Raw genomic sequence first — 20,231 nt, 5'->3', positions numbered from 1 at the left:
CGGGGACGCCCGCCTCCCGCTTTGAAGACCTCTGATTGTATCCCAACAGAAAAACACAGTGTAATTTAATTCTAACATGTTTTAATGATAATGTCATCTCCACATTTTCTTTAATCTCACGAACATTTGAATTACCTGATTGTATTCTAGAGCTGCAAAGGGTCAGACAGAACTCTGCGTCGCTGTTCACTGAGAAATCATACTCAATAATGAGGTCATCGTTCTCACCGTTCATTGGAGGCACAGGCACGGTCACATGGAGACGTATTACACGCACGTCTCTCTTGCCGCCTATAGGCTATAATGAGACGTTTTCCTTCATGGCCGACGTTGGATTGTGCAGTTTAACAAGAGGGCTGCTCGTTCCTGCATTAATTGCCTAATTCACAGGCTTTACGCACAGACTCCTCTGAACAATGGCGCATCACATCCTTCGGTTTTCTTGGAGGGGGTACGTTGCTGTATTTATTTTACTTTCTGCCACCATGAACAGGACATCTGCTGTTACCCATTATTCCGTTCCAGAAGAAATGGAGGGAGGCTCTGTTGTTGCCAATCTAGCAACTGATTTGGGATTAGATGTAAATACTCTGAAAAAAAGAAAAATGCGGATAGATGTGGTCGGCAATAAAAAATATCTAGACATCAACAAGGACACGGGAGAGCTCTATATTTTGGAAAACATAGACCGAGAGTTGTTGTGCCCTTTAAAAACAACAACGTCCTGCTTTCTTAAATTGGATGCTACGATTCAAAACCCAATACGAATGTTTAATATCGAGGTGGAAATCATCGATATTAATGATAATGCTCCACATTTTCGACGGGACACGATGCATTTGGATATCTCTGAATCAAGTGCCGTTGGTGAGCGATTCTCGTTGAATAACGCTGTAGACCCGGATGTTGGAACAAATTCTGTGAAGAATTATCACCTGAGCTTAAGCGAACATTTTACCATAGAAATTCAGACTGGGAGAGATGGGTCAAAGTTTGCTGATTTGATTCTGAAAAAGACTTTGGATAGAGAGAAGCAGGCTGTTCACAATCTAATCCTTACTGCTGTGGATGGAGGAATTCCCACGCGCACCGGTACAGCCAGCATCATTGTTCGTGTCCTTGATATCAACGACAACGCCCCTACATTTGACAGAGAAAGCTACAAAATAGATGTCATGGAAAACTCCCCTATTGGCAGTCTAGTAATTAAACTGAATGCCACTGATTTAGATGAAGGGTCAAATTCAGATATATTTTACTCTTATAGTTTGTATACATCAGAGAAAACACAAAACACTTTTACATTGAACGTGGATAATGGAGAAATAAGAGTGAAAGAAATGATCAATTATGAGGATTTCAATATTTATGATATGGAGGTTATTGCCACTGATAAAGGGCCAAATTCCTTATCTGGGCAGTGTAAACTGACAATATTGGTGACAGATATGAATGATAATCACCCAGAAATTTCCATCAAATCATTTCAAACTCCTATAAAAGAGAGTGCACCTGTAGACACAGTGATAGCAGTGGTTAGTGTCAGTGATAAAGATTCAGGTGATAATGGAGTAGTTGATCTTCATATTGGTGATAACTTGCCTTTCAAACTAAGAGAATCCTCAGATAATTATTTTGAATTGATTATTTCAGAACCATTGGACCGCGAGAAGGTTCCAGAATATGACATCAGTTTCACTGTGACAGACAGAGGTTCTCCTCCATTGTCTGATAATGAAACTATGACGTTAGAACTGCTGGATGTTAATGATAATGTTCCACAGTTCCCTCAGTCCTTCTATACTATCCGAGTCATGGAGAATAATGCACCTGGTGCCTTGTTAAGTTCCCTCACTGCGTTTGACCCAGACCTCCATGAAAACCAGTATCTAGTTTATTTCATCCTAGAGAAGGAGATAGCCAACACCTCCATGTCCATGCTGTTCTCCATCAATCCAGAGAATGGTAATCTTTACGCACTAAAGACCTTTGACTATGAGATCGAGAAGGAGTTCCTTTTCCACATTGAGGCCAGAGACTCTGGTGTTCCTCCACTCAGCAGTAACGTGACCGTCCACATCATCATTGTGGACCAGAACGACAACGCTCCGGTCATTGTCTCTCCATGGCGCGCGCATGGCTCGGTGGTAGAGGAGAAGATCCCCAGATCCACCGATAAAGGCTCCCTGGTTGCCAAGGTGATAGCTATAGACACTGACTCGGTCCAGAACTCTCGGATTGCCTACCAGTTTCTCCAGGTGACTGATGCCACCTTATTCAGTCTGGACCAATACAACGGAGAGATCCGGACTATGAGAATGTTCAGCTACAGAGATCCACGTCACCAACGACTGGTTGTTGTTGCCAAGGACAACGGGCAGCCTGCTCTGTCTGCTACAGTCACCATCAAGCTGTCCACAGTGGAGACTGCTGTTAAGGCCTACTCTGACATGACAGAAGTGCCTCTGGAATATGACATCTTCTCAGACTTAAACCTGTATTTGGTCATCGGTCTGGGCTCGGTGTCATTTCTCCTCTTGATCACCATATTGGTCACCATCGTGCTCAAGTGTCAGAAACCCAATCCCAGCAAAGTGGCTCCTCCCTGCAGGAACAGTGTGCTCAGTGAGAGGAACTCCACCATCGCAGATTCCACTCTGGTCTCCAACGATGCCTACTGGTACAGTCTGTTTCTAGCGGAGACCAGGAAAGGAAAGCTGGTGGTCAGACAGCCTGTGCCAAAGGGCTCCAGGTACATCGTGTCCAGTATACCAAGGAGCACAGGAATGTCAGAGACTAGCGACTCAGCAGCCTCCACTCTGCAGGTAAGATAGTGTCTTTTAAACAAAAATATGTGTTGCAACCCAAGTGCAGAGAAGACGCAGAAACAGCTGGTTTAACTCTCTTTGCCCTTTCAAAAAGATAATAAAGGCTACTACCAATCAGGGCAGGGAATAAACATAAGTGTGAAAGTGAGTGCGAACATCTATAAACTAAATCTACGCCATCAGACCCAACACAGTGGTGGCCCAACGGTTAGAGAAGCGAGCTTGTGACCGGAAGGTCGTCGGTTCAATCCCCAGGACCGGCAGGATAAATCTGGGTGGGGAAGGCAGTGCTTGTCTCTCCCTCATTACCACCACTGAGGTGCCCTTGAGCAAGGCCCTTAACCCCAACTGCTCGAGTGGATCTGATCAGTGGCCAGCAGATCAGACTGTGGTTGTACTGGGCAGCTTCCAGGTGTGAATGTGTGTGTGAATGTGAACAGGGCGCTCCTGAAAAAGAGAGCATTGCTCTCAGTGAGACTTCCCCTGTATAAATAAAGGTAAAAAAAAAACACAACCAGGGAGACACTCTCTCACTGACAGAGGAGGGTGACGAGGACTCAGGGAACCATGCAGGAGCATAGTTTGGGAAGCTTTTTCCAAGATTCACCAGCTCTGACAACATACAGACTTATATAGACCGCCAAACAGGCACAGGAAATCACAGATTAGAGCAGATATCATAGGCGGTCTACTCCCGCAGGCGCCAGCCTAGCGCTGCGGTGGGAAGCACCCCTGCTACCTGGTTGCATGGGACAGCGACAGGCAGACCTCTAACTGCAGGAGCGTTGTTGCGTTCAGCACCTCGGACAGCTCTCGTGGCGTTTGTTTATTAAAATGATCCCCATTAGCTGCCGCCGAGACGACAGCTAGTCTTCCTGGGGTCTGTGACAGCAGTGGTTGCTCTGGGCTGGCCCGTGCTCCGGCAGCGACCATATTCATCAAATCCATGGCACAAAGTGATCACGTGCATACTTTCAAAACCATTCCGTTCTGCAGCTACATGTATCCATTCCTCAACCTCGCTTATAAGAAAATTAAGCTAGTGTTATGAAGTTTGACATAACACTTAACATCAAAAGTTACCATAAACAAAACAGCTATACAATCGTAGCCTATACGTGGATGGATGAACGGAGCAAGAAGGAATTAACTAACTGTGATGCATAAGCCTTTACATGGGCAGTATTTAATAATGAGATAATTATCTGAAAATACATTTAAAATAATAGCAAAACTGCACATATAGGCAAGATTTAAAGTTGTAATTTGGGCTAATGTGATTATAAACCACATTCAGAATTGATCAATATCGATAACCCGATATTTTTGTCCTTATATTTTGTAATGGAAACAGTATCTTTAATCTTATACAAAAGTTAGGCTATTTTCCCCCAAGGTTAATTGAATCGCTGCACAAATTGCTTGAGCACAATATGCGGCCCTCTCTTCCCCGTGGCACTTGGAGGAAAGAAAGCGAGACATGTTCTACATATTTGCTGGACTCGTTATAATGGAACATTTTAATTAAATGTTGGTTTCACCGTTAAAAAAGATTGGTGTTTGTTCACACGCCAATCTTCTACCCAGTGACTTATGTGGCTTCGAGAGGTTTTCAGTATACATGTTCTTCTTACCAACATGACCACTGCATCTGCCGTTGCGTTTTCTACAACACTGACCGCACAAATCATTGTATTTTTGTCTTTACTGTTGGCTCAGCTGCATGCAATGGTAGGCGATTTAGAATATTCTAGACTTATATCCAGTGTTGGGGGTAACTAATTACAAAGGTAACATATTACATGTAATATATTACTTTTAGCAGTAACTCAGTAATATAACTTATTACAAATAGGATTTCAGTAATATTATACTAGTTACTTTGTCATGTAACACTAACACAAGTTACAAATTGAGTAAAAAAATCATCATCAAAGCACATATTTAAACAAAGATACAATAATTTTCTAATTTAATTGTGTGTTCTTATGCAAATAACCACTATCAATAACCAAGGAAAAGCATAACATTTAGAATCTTGGGCGGTTTACACTGACTACAAGACGGTTGAAATTATTTTTCGGGATGGTACCGGGGCGGCGATGTCATTCTGCAGTTGCTACTGCTGTTGTTTTGCTGAAAGTATACTGCAAAGTAGTGTAATAAGTAATACGTTATACACAGACAGTAATATTGTAAAGTAACGTAAATTTCAAATGAAATTAACTAGTAATATGTAGTATATTACATTTTGAAACTAACTTGCCCAACACTGCTTATATCTGAAGTCGCTCTGCATATAAAGTAAAGGTCTAAGATATCAAATTAATGTAGCCTATTGCCGACCTGAATGACACATTTAGGCCTACATCGTAAGCCTGCTGTAAACTCGTGGCGTCTTTAATAAAAGTGGGCATCACTTTAATCACAAGTATTTTTCATTTGCGTCATATATTTCTCCTATACTAAAACGTAGTTTCTTCATAGTCTTCATCTCAGCATTTTCCCCGGGAATGAGTTCCATTACGCACTGCCTTCAGGGCTTCGGATACATGCGTAAAACTCGGGACCCATGAAGAAATTAAACATGTTGAATAAAACTTAGACATCGGAGGAAAATCATCAATTAGACTATTAAAAAATAAACAAGATAGATATGCCCATAAGCAAGATCAATCTCAATTACGCGCGGCGTTTACGCACGGATATGCTAAAACTCGGCACAACAACATGGATGAACGGTTTATAGCCTAAAGAAAGCTTTACATTGATTTAATGTGTAAATTTCAGCAAGTAGGCATATAGCCTATTTAAACAATAGCAAGATACAAACAAGCCAAAACGGAAGAATACAGGCAAATATGATGATCATAATTTTGATTATCATATCATCATTGATGATCACAACCATCAGATGCGAAAACCTGTAGGTAAGAATTTACCAATGAACTTTGCAAAACACTTTTTGATCCTGTTATATTCTAACGAAGATGTAGCCTATTATTTTGAATCTTCAAGATTCAAGATTCAATTCAAGATTCAAGATTCAAGATTCAAGATTCAAGAATCTTCCAATCTTACCAAAAGTTTTCTTCTTCTGTGTGTAAAGCCTTAGAAATGGCTCAGCGGGTCGCTGCTCACCGTGAAATCATATAGCCTATAGCCAACGATAAGCTCATCGTCCACGTGACACTTCATTGCAGGGAAGAAAGCGATAGTATGCACAGCTCTCTCGGACTCAATATTATGGAACGTTTAACTTAAAAACCTGCATTGGTTATTTGACAAGGAACAAAGTTTTTTGTTCATATTCCAAAGCTTTACGCAGGGATTCCTCCCAATGGCGCGTCACACCCTTCAGTTGCTTTGGACAGGGTACGTCTCAGTCTTTCTACTTCTTTCTACCACCATGAAACCGACATCTGCGGTTACTCATTATTCTATTCCAGAAGAAATGGAGGAAGGTGCGGTTGTTGCTAATTTAGCAGCTGATTTGGATCTGGATGTGAAGACACTGAATAAACGGAAAATGCGTATAGATGCTGTGGCCAATAAAAAATATATTGACGTTAACAAAGAAACAGGAGAACTGTATATTTTGGAAACGGTGGACAGGGAACATTTGTGTCCTTCCAAGACAACAACGTCCTGCTTTCTTAGACTGGATGCTACGATTGAAAACCCAATACGAATGTTTAATATCGAGGTGGAAATCATGGATGTTAATGATAATGCTCCACACTTTCGACGGGGCACGATGCATTTGGATATCTCTGAATCAAGTGCCGTTGGTGAGCGATTCTCGTTGAATAATGCTGTAGACCCGGATGTTGGAGCCAATTCGGTAAAAGACTACCACCTGAGCTCAAGCGAACATTTTACTATAGAAATTCAGACCGGGAGAGAAGGGTCAAAGTTTGCTGATTTGATTCTGAAAAAGGCTTTGGATAGAGAGAAGCAGGCTGTTCACAATCTAATCCTCACTGCTGTGGATGGAGGAGTTCCCACACGCACCGGTACAGCCAGCATCATTGTTCGTGTCCTTGATATCAACGACAACGCCCCTACATTTGACAGAGAAAGCTACAAAATAGATGTCATGGAAAACTCCCCTATTGGCAGTCTAGTGATTAAATTGAATGCCACTGATTTAGATGAAGGGTCAAATTCAGATATAATTTACTCGTATAGTTTGTATACATCAGAGAAAACACAAAACACCTTTACATTGAACGTGGATAATGGAGAAATAAGAGTGAAAGAAATGATCAATTATGAGGATTTCAATATTTATGATATGGAGGTTATTGCCACTGATAAAGGGCCAAATTCCTTATCTGGGCAGTGTAAACTGACTATATTGGTGACAGATATGAATGACAATCACCCAGAGATTTCCATCAAATCATTTCAAACTCCTATAAAAGAGAGTGCACCTGTAGACACAGTGATAGCAGTGGTTAGTGTCAGTGATAAAGATTCAGGTGATAATGGAGTAGTTGATCTTCATATTGCTGATAACTTGCCTTTCAAACTAAGAGAATCCTCAGATAATTATTTTGAATTGATTATTTCAGAACCATTGGACCGCGAGAAGGTTCCAGAATATGACATCAGTTTTACTGTGACAGACAGAGGTTCTCCTCCATTGTCTGATAATGAAACTATGACGTTAGAACTGCTGGATGTTAATGATAATGTTCCACAGTTCCCACAGTCCTTCTATACTATCCGAGTCATGGAGAATAATGCACCTGGGGCCTTGCTAAGTTCCCTCACTGCGTTTGACCCAGACCTTCATGAAAACCAGTATCTAGTTTACTTCATTCTAGAGAAGGAGATAGCAAACACCTCCATGTCCATGCTGTTCTCCATCAATCCAGAGAACGGTAATCTTTACGCACTAAAGACCTTTGACTATGAGATCGAGAAGGAGTTCCTTTTCCACATTGAGGCCAGAGACTCTGGTGTTCTTCCACTCAGCAGTAATGTGACCGTCCACATCATCATTGTGGACCAGAATGACAACACTCCGGTCATTGTCTCTCCATGGCGCGCGCATGGCTCCGTGGTGGAGGAGAAGATCCCTAGATCCACCGATAAAGGCTCTCTGGTTGCCAAGGTGATAGCCATAGACACTGACTCTGTACTTAACTCTCGGATTACCTACCAGTTTCTACAGGTGACTGATGCCACCTTATTCAGTCTGGACCAATACAACGGAGAGATTCGGACTATGAGAATGTTCAGCTACAGAGATCCACGTCACCAACGACTGGTTGTTGTTGCCAAGGACAACGGGCAGCCTGCTCTGTCTGCTACAGTCACCATCAAGCTGTCCACAGTGGAGACTGCTGTTAAGGCCTACTCTGACATGACAGAAGTGCCTCTGGAATATGACATCTTCTCAGACTTAAACCTGTACTTGGTCATCGGTCTGGGCTCGGTGTCATTTCTCCTCTTGATCACCATATTGGTCACCATCGTGCTCAAGTGTCAGAAACCCAAGCCCAGCAAAGTGGCTCCTCCCTGCAGGAACAGTGTGCTCAGTGAGAGGAACTCCACCATCGCAGATTCCACTCTGGTCTCCAACGATGCCTACTGGTACAGTCTGTTTCTAGCAGAGACCAGGAAAGGAAAGCTGGTGGTCAGACAGCCTGTGCCAAAGGGCTCCAGGTACATCGTGTCCAGTATACCAAGGAGCACAGGAATGTCAGAGACTAGCGGCTCAGCACCCTCCACTCTGCAGGTACAGTACGAGTGGTGTCCCTTTGTACCTCCATTTGAACAACCCCTTACTCCTTAATCTTAACACATCATTTCTGAATAAAAAACAAAATCCAAGTGAGTTAGAGCCTGCATTCATCTCCTAATTTTTGTTTTCAGACTTTTCTCATGAAACGTTCATACTAAAACCTACGAAAAGTTATACACTATAATATGTACCCATGTAATGTCAACATGGGTTCATGTCTCATATCGACAACATGCGAGTGCAACCTTTAAATAGCATCGATCTCTGGCTGCCTTAAACGTAACGGCAGTGATATTAAAATAGATAGCTGACATGTAAGGAGGTGGGTTAGTTAGACCGGTAGCATAAAAGCCTTTCAACTTCCTCATCGCAAGAGACCTGGTTCGTGTCCCATCCCTGCCTGCTATGACCTGCCCTGCCTTGCTCTGCCCTGCTCTGGTCTGCCCTCTGACCTGGCCTTGTCTGGCCTCTGCTCTGCACTGGTCTACCCTCTGACCTGGCCTTGTCTGCCCTCTGCCTAGCCCTCGGCCCTGCCTCTGTCTGGCCTCTGCTCGAGATACATCCATCTGCAGCGCCGGAGCGCTGACCATGAAGTGTATGCGTACAGATCCGCAAGTGTACATGTATAGCTCTGTGGTATTTTCCTTCAAAAATACAAGCCAAAAACTAAAAGCAGTTAGTGCAAGCAAGGCAGGCGAGTACTGCAGCAGCCAAACATTGATGTTAGCTATAGCTAGATAGCAAAGTACGCATTAGCAAGCATGCAAGCAACATTTGATATGGTACCTCCAGGGGGGCAGCTGGCTGTCTGTACCCCGGGAGTGGTGCTTAAATGTGGGCCACTGGCCCAGCAAGGTCCGGCCAGTGCATGGGTAACGTATGCCCCATGGAGGACAAGGTCCTGGCGGGGCGGGGGTCTGTGTGTAGCCTGGGAAAGGGGTGCTAATAGTGGCTATGCAGTTGGGCAGATTCATGGAAGGTGGGTGGGGTGAGGGGGCTGTCCTGGGTCTCGCTGTCGCCTCACAGCTAGAAGGTCCTGGGTTCGATTCCGACCTGGGGCGCTGTGAGCGCTGAAGGAGTGCGTGCCCGTCCGCATGTCCTCGAGTGCCCACCGCCCGGGTGGGGTCGTCAAAAGGGCCTTTCTGTGTGGAGTTTGCATGTTCGCCCCATGCCCTGCGGGTGACCTGACAGAGCCATATCTTTTAATTAGCTGATTGCCCTAATTACCTAATGATGTGATGTCATCAGTGATGTCACCAGTGATAATGTCATCAGTCATGTCACTCTTCCTGTTGCCAATAGAGCAGGCGAGGCCACGCAGCAGCCGAGCTGCAGTTGAGGCCGTGTAGCGGCCGAACTGCATATGCAACGTGCAGCGGACGAGCTGCAGGGCGGGTGAGGCGAGCCTGTGCAGCATGCGAGCCTAGGAATCGAGCGTGCGTAGCATGTGATATTGCTAGTGTATAAAGTGTCAAGTGTTAAACAGTGGTAGTGGTAGTACTTATTTCCCTTCCCTTCCCTTCCCTTCCCCTCGCCTCCACCTCCTCTCCTCCCCTGTAAACCTTATTTAAGGCTCACATCCTTTACCTCTGTAAAGCAACAAATGGCTATTTATTGAAAGTATTTTCCTGTAGGATTAAACAGCTGCAGTACCTGCTGCTAAAATGTGATATCATTTGTTTTAACTGATGTGATGATGTGTGATTTTGGCTTGTGACCTATATAAAAATGAACTGACTGTGGTTACATTGCTATACTGCAGTGGTTCTCAAACCTTTTTGGGCTTCAGTACCCCCTTTCCCTAATGTTTGAATCCTAGAGCCCTGCACGGGTCTAAACTGGATGGCTCTGCTCGCCTACCCGAACTGAGCCCTAATTGTTAATTAAGAACCAGGCCCTGCACGACTCTATACCCCACCATCAGGTCTGGGGTCCTGTTGGATTTGGGTCGGGTAGCAGACCAGTGTGTGTCTGTGTCTGTCTTCCAGCCTGTGACAGAGCATGAGCTTCTGGAGTTGAGAGGGGGTGTGTCTCTGGCTCCGCCCAGCCTGACAATGACACTCATTTTTTACTTCAGTGAGCATAACGAGCCCTACCCGACCGAGCCCTAATTGTCTATTTAAAAACCAGGCTCTACACGACCTTACCCGACAATTGGGTCTCGGGTCCTGTCGGGTCCGGGTTGGGTAGCAGACCTCTACCCCCTTTACCTGACTACATTTTGCTTAGAAAACGGCAAGAGAAAACTATAGCATATGATGCAATGAATGAATGATAACCTACCTTTTGAAAAACGTAACATTACAAAATAAGAAATGGAGTGAAAGAGTTGCAATTAGTGCCTCCTGAGCAGATTTATTTTAACATTTTATTTATTTTCATGGTTTATTCTTACATTTGTCCATGTTTCCTGTTTCTCTCAAGTAGTAGTACCCTGTAGTAGCTCAACATACCCAGGGGTATGCCTACCCCAGTTTGGGAATCACTGTGATACAATGCTCAGTGATAACAGAAAGGAAGCTGCAGCAAGGCAGACATGTTACATGTGAGACACAAGTCGTATGTACTCAAACAGAAACCTAGGTTGAGAGCCTATGTTCATTTTATTAATGATCTGTTGGCTTTTCCTCATATTGCTCCTGCTATTTGTTTTCAATACACATGCTTCATGCTAAACCCTGTATGAGCATCACAGCAGCAGAACCTGGCTGCATTGCTGTGGTGTAGAGAATTTCAGTGCTGCCCCCCCCCCCCCCCCCCACCTTTGTGGTGCAGAGCCCTTACTTCCCCTCCCCCCTCATGTTGTATCACTGAAGAGTGAAAAGAGGGTGCAGGAAGAAGTCTGGAGCATGGGAGAGTCAGGGCATTTGTTATGAGTTTGCTCAGCATGCTGTACAGTTCTAACTGACCTATTTCTGGTTGTTTGTTTTCTATGTCCAGATTGTCCAAAGTGAGAGTTGACACTACAATTTTCACAACATACATCTGTACTTTATTGACTTATTATTATTAATATTATGATGATGATTGTTATTATTATTATTATTATTATTATTAATAATAATAATAATAATAATAATAATAATAATAATAATAATAATAATAATTATAATTATAATTATAATATAATAAGGGTTTCTGTTAAAATGGTAAGTATGGGCAGGAAGAACAAAGATTTGTCTTATTTTTGAATCTGAATAACGTACAATTCCTTCACAAACTGCCATAATGTGGTATACAAACTGCCACACTATTCATGTTTGTCTGTAGCCCCCTGCCAAAGATACATTTTAATGATAGTGCCATGACATATCATAATGAATTCTATGATCGTTTCAACTGAATGGAGACAAAGTCAATTAATTTAGCCATCATACGATAAATACTCAAAGATTCCTTTTTGTGCTTGCAATGATCTGACTATTGAATTGCTTGTTTCTTTTCTCCCCACTCTAAAGTATCCTAAATGAGGGAAGTCCACTCTGCAGCTGGAGGTATGCAGGAGTCTCACTCCCCCGCCCTGGATCCCCTTTATGAATGATGTTATAGAACTGTGTTTGAACTGTTTTTGTGTTTGTTTTGTTCTCAGTCGAATATCTAGTATTTGTGTCTTGTTTTTTCCCCCTCTTAGAGAAGGAGATTGTTTTAATTGCAATTGACATCAAATGTGTTTTGGGTACTCTTACTCATATTACACTACAGACTCATCCTCAAAGCGGTCTGTCCAAACAAATAATGAATGTAATAGTCTGTTGCTATTGGTACTGTACAGCTATAAAGGGGATACTTGTATTAGGTGCTCTTGTTACTTCTGTTCTGTTTCCTTCTCTCCCCAAACATTTAGTGTGACTAACTCTAACCCTCAACAGAGCCTTTAAGTGTAATGGATAATTCTAATGACCTCACTTGACCCCAAGGGACAAAGTCATTCAACCATATAATAATCATAATGATACTGATGATAACAATGATAATCTATGGTCTGTTTGGCAGAGAATCAAGCAAAAGTGGTAATCCAGATTAAGAGCATTAATATACCCTTCCTAGTTATTGCCTTTCACAAAACACAAACTGTCACACATGACTGCAGCCAACCCCTGAACCACACACATGTCCCTGGAATAATCATGAAGCACACAATAAAACCCAGATGTTCTCATTCAAAGCTCATTGATTACAGTTTTTGAAAACTCAATGATGCACCTAACAGGGTTGCCACTCTCTGGCTTTGCTTTTTCACAATCTGGCACTTAGCACACATGTGGAATCTACTAATAGATCTGTGCTGTTCTAATTCAATCAATGTGCTCTCAAAAGGGTCACGTGCATGTAAAAAAAACAAGTAAAACATCTTTTACATCCCCTACTGACCCATCACTAATACAGATTACAAGTATACTGTATTATATTTCGGAATGCTTGTAAATGGGATTGGACTGTTCTGTTTTTGTGTGATTGGATTGTTTAGAATTGTGATTGGATTGAATGTTAAATGTTAATGTTACTGAGTTCACAGGATGACACATGCGAATTCCTGTCTGCTACAGTGTGAATTGTGACCCAATTCTTTGTGCAGGGGAGATGCAAAGTGAAACCAATCACCCAGTTACTTAGCAACCACTCTCCCTCATCCTTGCCTGCCCACAGCCCCCACCCCCCACCCACTCTGTCGTTCTGCCTGAATTCCCCGGCTGCATGAGAGACGTCAGAATCTGGCCAATCACAAGGCTATCAATACTCCGGGTCTCTCTCACATTTTGTCTAATTCTCTTTTCTCATTGGCAGGCATCTACCACCAGCAGCAGCAGGTCCACGTAAGGCCCCACCTCCAGCTATCCAGAGGAATGATGCCAGCTGACAAAGGAAAGGAGAAACCCCAGCGCATAAAAACCCCTATGCCCAATTGCCAAACCCTTCACTGATCCTCAGTCTCCTCCCTGTTACTCCTATGTGCAACTATCATGCTTTAGGACCAAAAGCCACTATGGCAACTCCCTTAGACAAGCCCCCCCCCCTTCCTATCCCTCACCATTTTACACCAGTTTTTCTATAAGCACATGCTAAACCAATCAATATAGCCTTTCTGTCCACCAACATGCATGATAAGATTGCATGGCTACAACCATCACTCCAGGACTTCAATATATATAAAACAGACACATTCAAATGGAGACACTTGCGGAGAAGCAGAATGTACAGGATATTCAAAGAAGCCACAAAATGGACAAATGGAGTAGACATTGGAATGTTGAAATGCCTTCAAGAGACTATTTCCCCTCTCTAAAAACAATTTAAATTAATCTGGGATGTTATGCTTTTTTTACCCTCTGTACTTGTCTTGCTCTGTAAGAGCATTGATGTGAGCTACAATTGAACTATAGAGGAGTGAAACAGCAAATAGCACAAGAAATATCAGAAAAGCATCAAACAAGGATCTGAAAGGATAGGACAAAGGGGAGTCAGTGTTTTGTAAATGTGCTAGACTTTAGTAGTTTTGTTTTGTACATGACTTTGTGCTTTATGGGTGGGTGGACCAGGCCTAGATGTGTGAGCGAGAGTGTAAGCAGATTGAATTCCATTATTAACAATTCATCCAAGAGCAGTGAGGCCATGTATTTGCCTTTCACTTTTTCATGCATGAATATTCAAAGTGCTTTGATAGTTTTACGTATTTTATGACATTGAGCAAACCATCGTTTCTAGTTAGGCCTCGCTGTTGTGTGACAAGATGGAAGATACATTTTAATGGGACCACAATGAAGAACTGAAGCATGTGACACAGTGCACTTGTGTGGCATTTCCAAGCCTCAGGTCTTGACAAAGAGACAACTGTTCTGTAACTTTCCATTTCTTTCCTAGTTTCTAGGCAAGATGGCAGCAGTGGCACAATTTGATGAATTCAGAGACTTTAAACCTACAGGGTGTTTGAATGTTTTGTCCATGTTGACACCAGTGTCTGAGGAACATAACACTAATACTTAACAGATTTTGTTAACTGCCTAATTCAGTGTGCTGCAGCAGTCTGGCAGGGTGAAATGAACACAATTGAAAACATGAGCTTTCAGAGTGGATTAAGTGATGCTTTCTTACAACTACAGCCAGCCAATCTGGCAATGTGCTTACTTTTGATGATGCCAAACTATGGGTGTCCTTGAATATCAAAATCTTCTGAGATTATGTAAGAAGTTGAAAAGTCAGAACTTGATTCCACTGAATGAAAGTTATGTTTATTCACAATGTGTAACAGATTACTGTATGTATTTGCATAGTTATGGATACATATATAAATGATTTATGTATATATGTATATCTGTATCTATAACGTTTCCTTTTTGATGCCAGTGCTTTATTCTCAAAGTGAACAAAACATTGGAACAGCTGTGCAATCACATTTATGGGCCAAGTCTGTGTAAAGTAAGATAATCAGAAATCATGTAGGGAAGTTATTTAGCATCAACTCACATTGCATTCATTGTATAAAGTTGTAATGTAGGGAAGCATTTAAGAGCTTTTGTAAAGTGAGTTTTGATGGTGCAATAATATGTATTGTGTAGTGTGAGTATATTGTATGCTATGCTGATCTGTTAAATATGAACACTTTGTTGAACATTACACTTAAAATGATGAACTACTGAATCTCAGAGGTGTGTGTCAATAGGCATAATGTTCCTTCACTTTCGAAACAAGCTGCATCATCTGGTAGTTTTACTTCTATGCTATAGTCTAACAAGTCAATCAACTGTGGATCCTGTCCAAGTGATCAGAATAAAAGTGCTGATATCCTAATAAACATGATTAAGTCAAGTAAAATCTCCACTGACAATGTGCTGAAATTATCTGGTGAATGTTGAGGTCATTTTATTGTAGACTGTGGCTACCACACCTTGGTTGATTCATCAATTTAGCTGGTTGTTTAGTTTCAGTACACAGATACTTTTTTAGTTTATTTGTCAGTTTTAAACTTTTATTTGACTTACTTCCAATAACAAGTATTTTTTCCTGACACTATTCATTCATATGCGTTCATATGCAATCAATAATATTACTAATCGACCATTAGTTGACCTATAACTTAGCAAATGGTAAAGAAAACATCATAAGCACAGTATGATACAGTATCACAACTACATGGAAACATGGACAGTTTCATCTCATCTGCATGTCTATGGATGTTGGAAGGAAACCAAGGCACCCAGAGGAAACCCACCCAAACGCCGGGAGAACATGCAAACTCCAGGGCCGAGATACAAACCCAGGACCTTCTTGCTCCGAGGTGACATTGCTAACCACAGATCAACAGGGCTGCCATGTCTCCTTTAGTTACTTGAGCCCATTTCTTCTCTCTCTTTATCTCTCTCTGTGGTTCTTCCGGTGGATGTAAGCCAAAGCATTTACACAGACCAGATGTGCTCTATTAGATCATCGCTATTATATAACTGTTCTCTTAAACACAAGCTGTTGCAATCCATGTATGTACTTCTTATTGGCTATTGGCCTAGTAGGTATGGAGCCCAAGACCCAGTTAAAGGACCTGCTTATGAGACACAGAGTGTGACAGTTATTTTTATCTCAACTTCTCTCTCTGATACTGAGACGGTGATTTGGTACGGTAACAAAACAGTACGATTTATTTTATGTGTACTGACAAAAGAGCAGATCCCAGTAGTTCTATCATACTCTCTTCCCTTTCTTCCCATTCCCCTTTTCTTCAGCATCATATGAGGATGAATACTCTTATTGTATCTGCATACAGCTTAAAGAGCACTAGTGTCCAAGTAGTCCACAATTAGTCACTCTGTTTCCGCCCACCAGTAATCCAAGTCTGAATGCAAAACAGAAATCTTGGGCCTGCCCTAGTGGTGAATTGAACCATGCACAACCAAGCAGTTAATATGTCTCTTTACTGGTATATGCTATTAAAACGAACAAGCAAACAGTAGGCTACCTCTAGTATATTATATAATGCATAATGTAGAATGTAGAATTTTGCACATATGAATTACTGGACTTTTATCATATGTTTCCTGACAGTAATAGTTAACATCTATCTTACATTGTGGAAGTCAAGTTGTATACTGATATAACTATCAGTGGTAGGCAAATTAAACAAGTTAAATTATGTGACCTGTTATTAGCTCTACCTCCATTACTATAGCTTGAATTACATAGTCATGTCAATCAGCTCTGTTGGAAGTAAACACATGTAAAAAAAACTCTCTCTCGTAACGGGACAAGCCCCGTCTTTTATTGTCACACGAACACCACAACACATGCATGCGGCCACAACACACTCATGCTGACGGTGGCCGGTGAAAAGTGTCCTCTGCATTTAACCCATCCAGGCATGTCCTTTCCTCCGGGGGGCAGGCCAGGAGCAGTGGTCGCTTTCTCGTACAGCGCCCGGGGACCAACTTCGGATGATGTTGTCTCGTCACTGGTCGGATGACGATGACGATCTGATCTTCTGCATGTTTTTAGTGGGGGGGTTATATACGGAGGAACCCCCTGGGGGAGCACGGGGAGAACATGCAAACTCCACACAGAGAGAAAGGCCCTTACGACGAGATACCCCACCTGGGCAGTAGGCACTGAAGATATGGGGGGGAACACAACCACAGCGCCCACAGTGTCCCAGGCGAGAATCAAACTCAGGACCTTCTGACTGTGAGGCGACAGCTCTACCACTGAGCCACCGTGCCCCCTCATGTAGATACATTATAAGAAGAATGCGATGAATTGTGCTAAAGGTCACATGTTACACAGCTGGATGTGTGTATCAACATGGATATATGTGAGTCACCCGCAGCCGTGTGTGTGTGTGTGTGTGTGTGTGTGTGTGTGTGTGTGTGTGTGGTCACACATGACATCATCTCCCCAGAGAGATGAGGTCATGTATGTGAGCAGGAGAGATTGATTGTAGGCCCAAAGGATGCATTACTTTGACCTTTGATTTAGTATTCCTTAATCCCCCCAAAATGTAGTTCTGCTGTTGTGGCAACATTCCATTTGGGAGCAGAATGTTTTGCTTACAGATATGTGTAACAATTAATAATTAGCCTTTAAATACATTGATTTTAATTTAATTTCTGACTTTTAATTTAATTCTTTTGTCTGGAGAAATGTGACTGGCACAACAAAACAGGGAACACTATGCAGCAGCAGTTTCTTTCATTCCCTCCAAGAGTGTTGCAACATGCTCAGTGTCTCACCCCACCACCATTTGACCCAGATAGGACACTCACACTGCCTGTTGTCTGCTGCTCTGAGCCACCAAACAGACTAGCATACTGATACATAACACATTCATGCACCAGCACACAACAACAAGCTAACAACCACCAGCTGACACTAACAGGCTAACACAGACCATTGAACTCCACACATCGTCATCAACTCTACAGCATCTCTGGGGATTCTGTTGCAATGCATTATTTTATTTAATTAAAAACATTTTTGAACATGTTCTACTGTAGTTTTGCTGTTTTTAGAAGTGTTGTCTGGGGTTGAATATATATAGGCTGCTCAGCTTAATTAAAAAATGTACTAATAAATAAAAGCAGAAGCATCCATCTTTGCCTATAGGTGAGAAACCCAGCATATCTTAACGAATGGAGTGATGGCAGTAGAGGTACCGGTGAGGGAGGTGGGTGACTGTGGGGGAGCTATGTTACATAAATTAGTATAAAAGATTTGGCCTGTTCAGAGTCAAGGCAAGTCATTGGATATGAAGCAGATTTTCTTTGTGTACAGCAGCACGCCCACATCCCTCCCCCTCTGTCTTCCTTCCCGAGCGCCTGCTTGGACAGTGACATCATACAACTGCGTTGCCATGGCAACGTGCTGCCTGTTCCTTGGGGTTGGAGCTCAGCAGTGTGCTCCGGAGCAGCCTGTAATTTGATATCATGACAGCCCCCACCTCGTGGTGCTGCATCCGGGGCTTACATGTCTGCAGAACACTCCCTGCAAAAAAATAGAACATTTGTCTCACAGCAAGTGCTGCAGTGGATATGAGACGTAGGCTCATCGTTTCTCATGTAGCCTATCTCCCAAAAACATGTATATTGGTGCCTTCAGCATTTGTAATAATTGTTTCATTGGAAATGAAGGGAGAATATGTGGGAGGGGATGACACAGCCCATTATTCGTACGCACACACCTATTATGTGAGGCTCAATCCAGAACCAGTACATAGCCGTTTGGGAGGAGGTTTTCTGATTTAGTGTTCCTATGTAAGTCACTGTGTTTCAGATTGATTATTGTGTGTGATGGTCATCATTATTTTACAGGCTATTCATTCTGAATGTCCCCTGCACTGCTGCAGTATAACAGTACTGTCTGCACACAGCAGGCACAATGACACAGGAAGAATGCAGACCCAGATTGAGCTCACTCTGTACATGCAGCTTTGATCCACAAGATGCCACTGCTCACCACTGCAGTCGAATACATATTGTGGGAGTGTGCAAAGAGAAAGCCCTCACAGCAGTGGGGATGTGAATATCAACAAATGCAGGCTACCACAATGTATCACATTCAGTATATAGTGACATAGTATCAACCAGATAGCTAAAATAATAGCTACTACAACTATAGCTACTAGCCTATACTACTACTACTATTAGGCTACTAGGCTGCTATACTACTACTACTACTACCACTACTACCACAGTGCTAGTAGTGCACCACCACCACCACCACCACTACTACTACTATTATCATAAACCACAATCACTGACTCATCTGTCGACACTGTGACCATATTTGTTATTTATTGTTTTCTTTGATTTGGGGAAAATTGTTGATGGCCGATGTGTTCTGCCAGTCAAACGTCTTGTGATGTAGCTTATTTCACACAGTAAAAGATATTTCACTGCTATGTATTCGGCTGCATGCAATTAGCCTCAGCATTATTTTCTGTAGAGTCTCTGCTTGTATTTGCACTTTAAAGTGTTTACCACATGCGTGAACAAGAATGTTTGTTGAATCTAAGCACAAGTAACTTTGTGGTCTGACAGTGTTTTTAAATCAAAGCTAAGTTTAACACAAGCCAATTTGAATAACTTATAGGCTACACTGAATGTAAACCAGATATCAGTGTTGAACATGGTGGTGAGGTATATAGTTTGGTGTAGGAAATGGCCAACCTATACCTTAGGACCAGAGCCATTGACACAACATTAAGGGAATTGTGGCTGTGTTTATTTTGGTTACAATATGGGTTATTTTAATGCATCTCTGGAATTGTATGTAAAATAAAATATTAATCAATTGAACAGTAAATAAAAATACAGAAGAAACAACATTTATTTGAAAAGTGAGTAAATAAAGAGTTCCGGAAAGAGAAGCCATGCTCTCTGATCATTTATATTGTTTTTCAGCATCTGCTGCACCAGTCCCACCCTTGGGACATTTAACACATGGTAGTAATAATGTAATATAATAAGACATTTGCCGAAACTTCATGGGGGGAGGATCACTTTGGCTTCTGCATGGTTGGATACCCCAATCAGATCCCCCATCCATTCAAATGGACATTACTTTTCTAGGGTGTGTATGCTGCAATCTGCAATCTATCAATCACTCAATCAGTCAGTCTTAGTCAATCAATCAATCAATCAATCAATCAATCAATCAATCAATCAATCAAT

General features: G+C 42.2%; 1 protein-coding gene across 1 annotated transcript; it reads left to right on the top strand.

Annotated features, from left to right (window-relative positions):
• Positions 1-446: 446 nt before the first annotated feature.
• On the top strand, positions 447-13,505 carry LOC310790069 (protocadherin beta-16-like; the record flags this gene model as incomplete). The annotated part of the gene is made up of 4 exons (XM_083651766.1): positions 447-2,825; positions 7,507-8,577; positions 11,524-11,533; positions 13,369-13,505. The coding sequence occupies exons 1-4, from the start codon at positions 486-488 to the stop codon at positions 13,503-13,505; spliced, it is 3,558 nt and encodes a 1,185-aa protein (XP_083507892.1). The 5' UTR covers positions 447-485.
• Positions 13,506-20,231: the final 6,726 nt, after the last annotated feature.

This window comes from Poromitra crassiceps, assembly GCF_964638095.1.
Source record: "Poromitra crassiceps genome assembly, chromosome: 15".
Taxonomy (NCBI): Eukaryota; Metazoa; Chordata; class Actinopteri; order Beryciformes; family Melamphaidae; genus Poromitra; species Poromitra crassiceps.
This window is presented reverse-complemented; position numbering and strand designations above follow the sequence as displayed.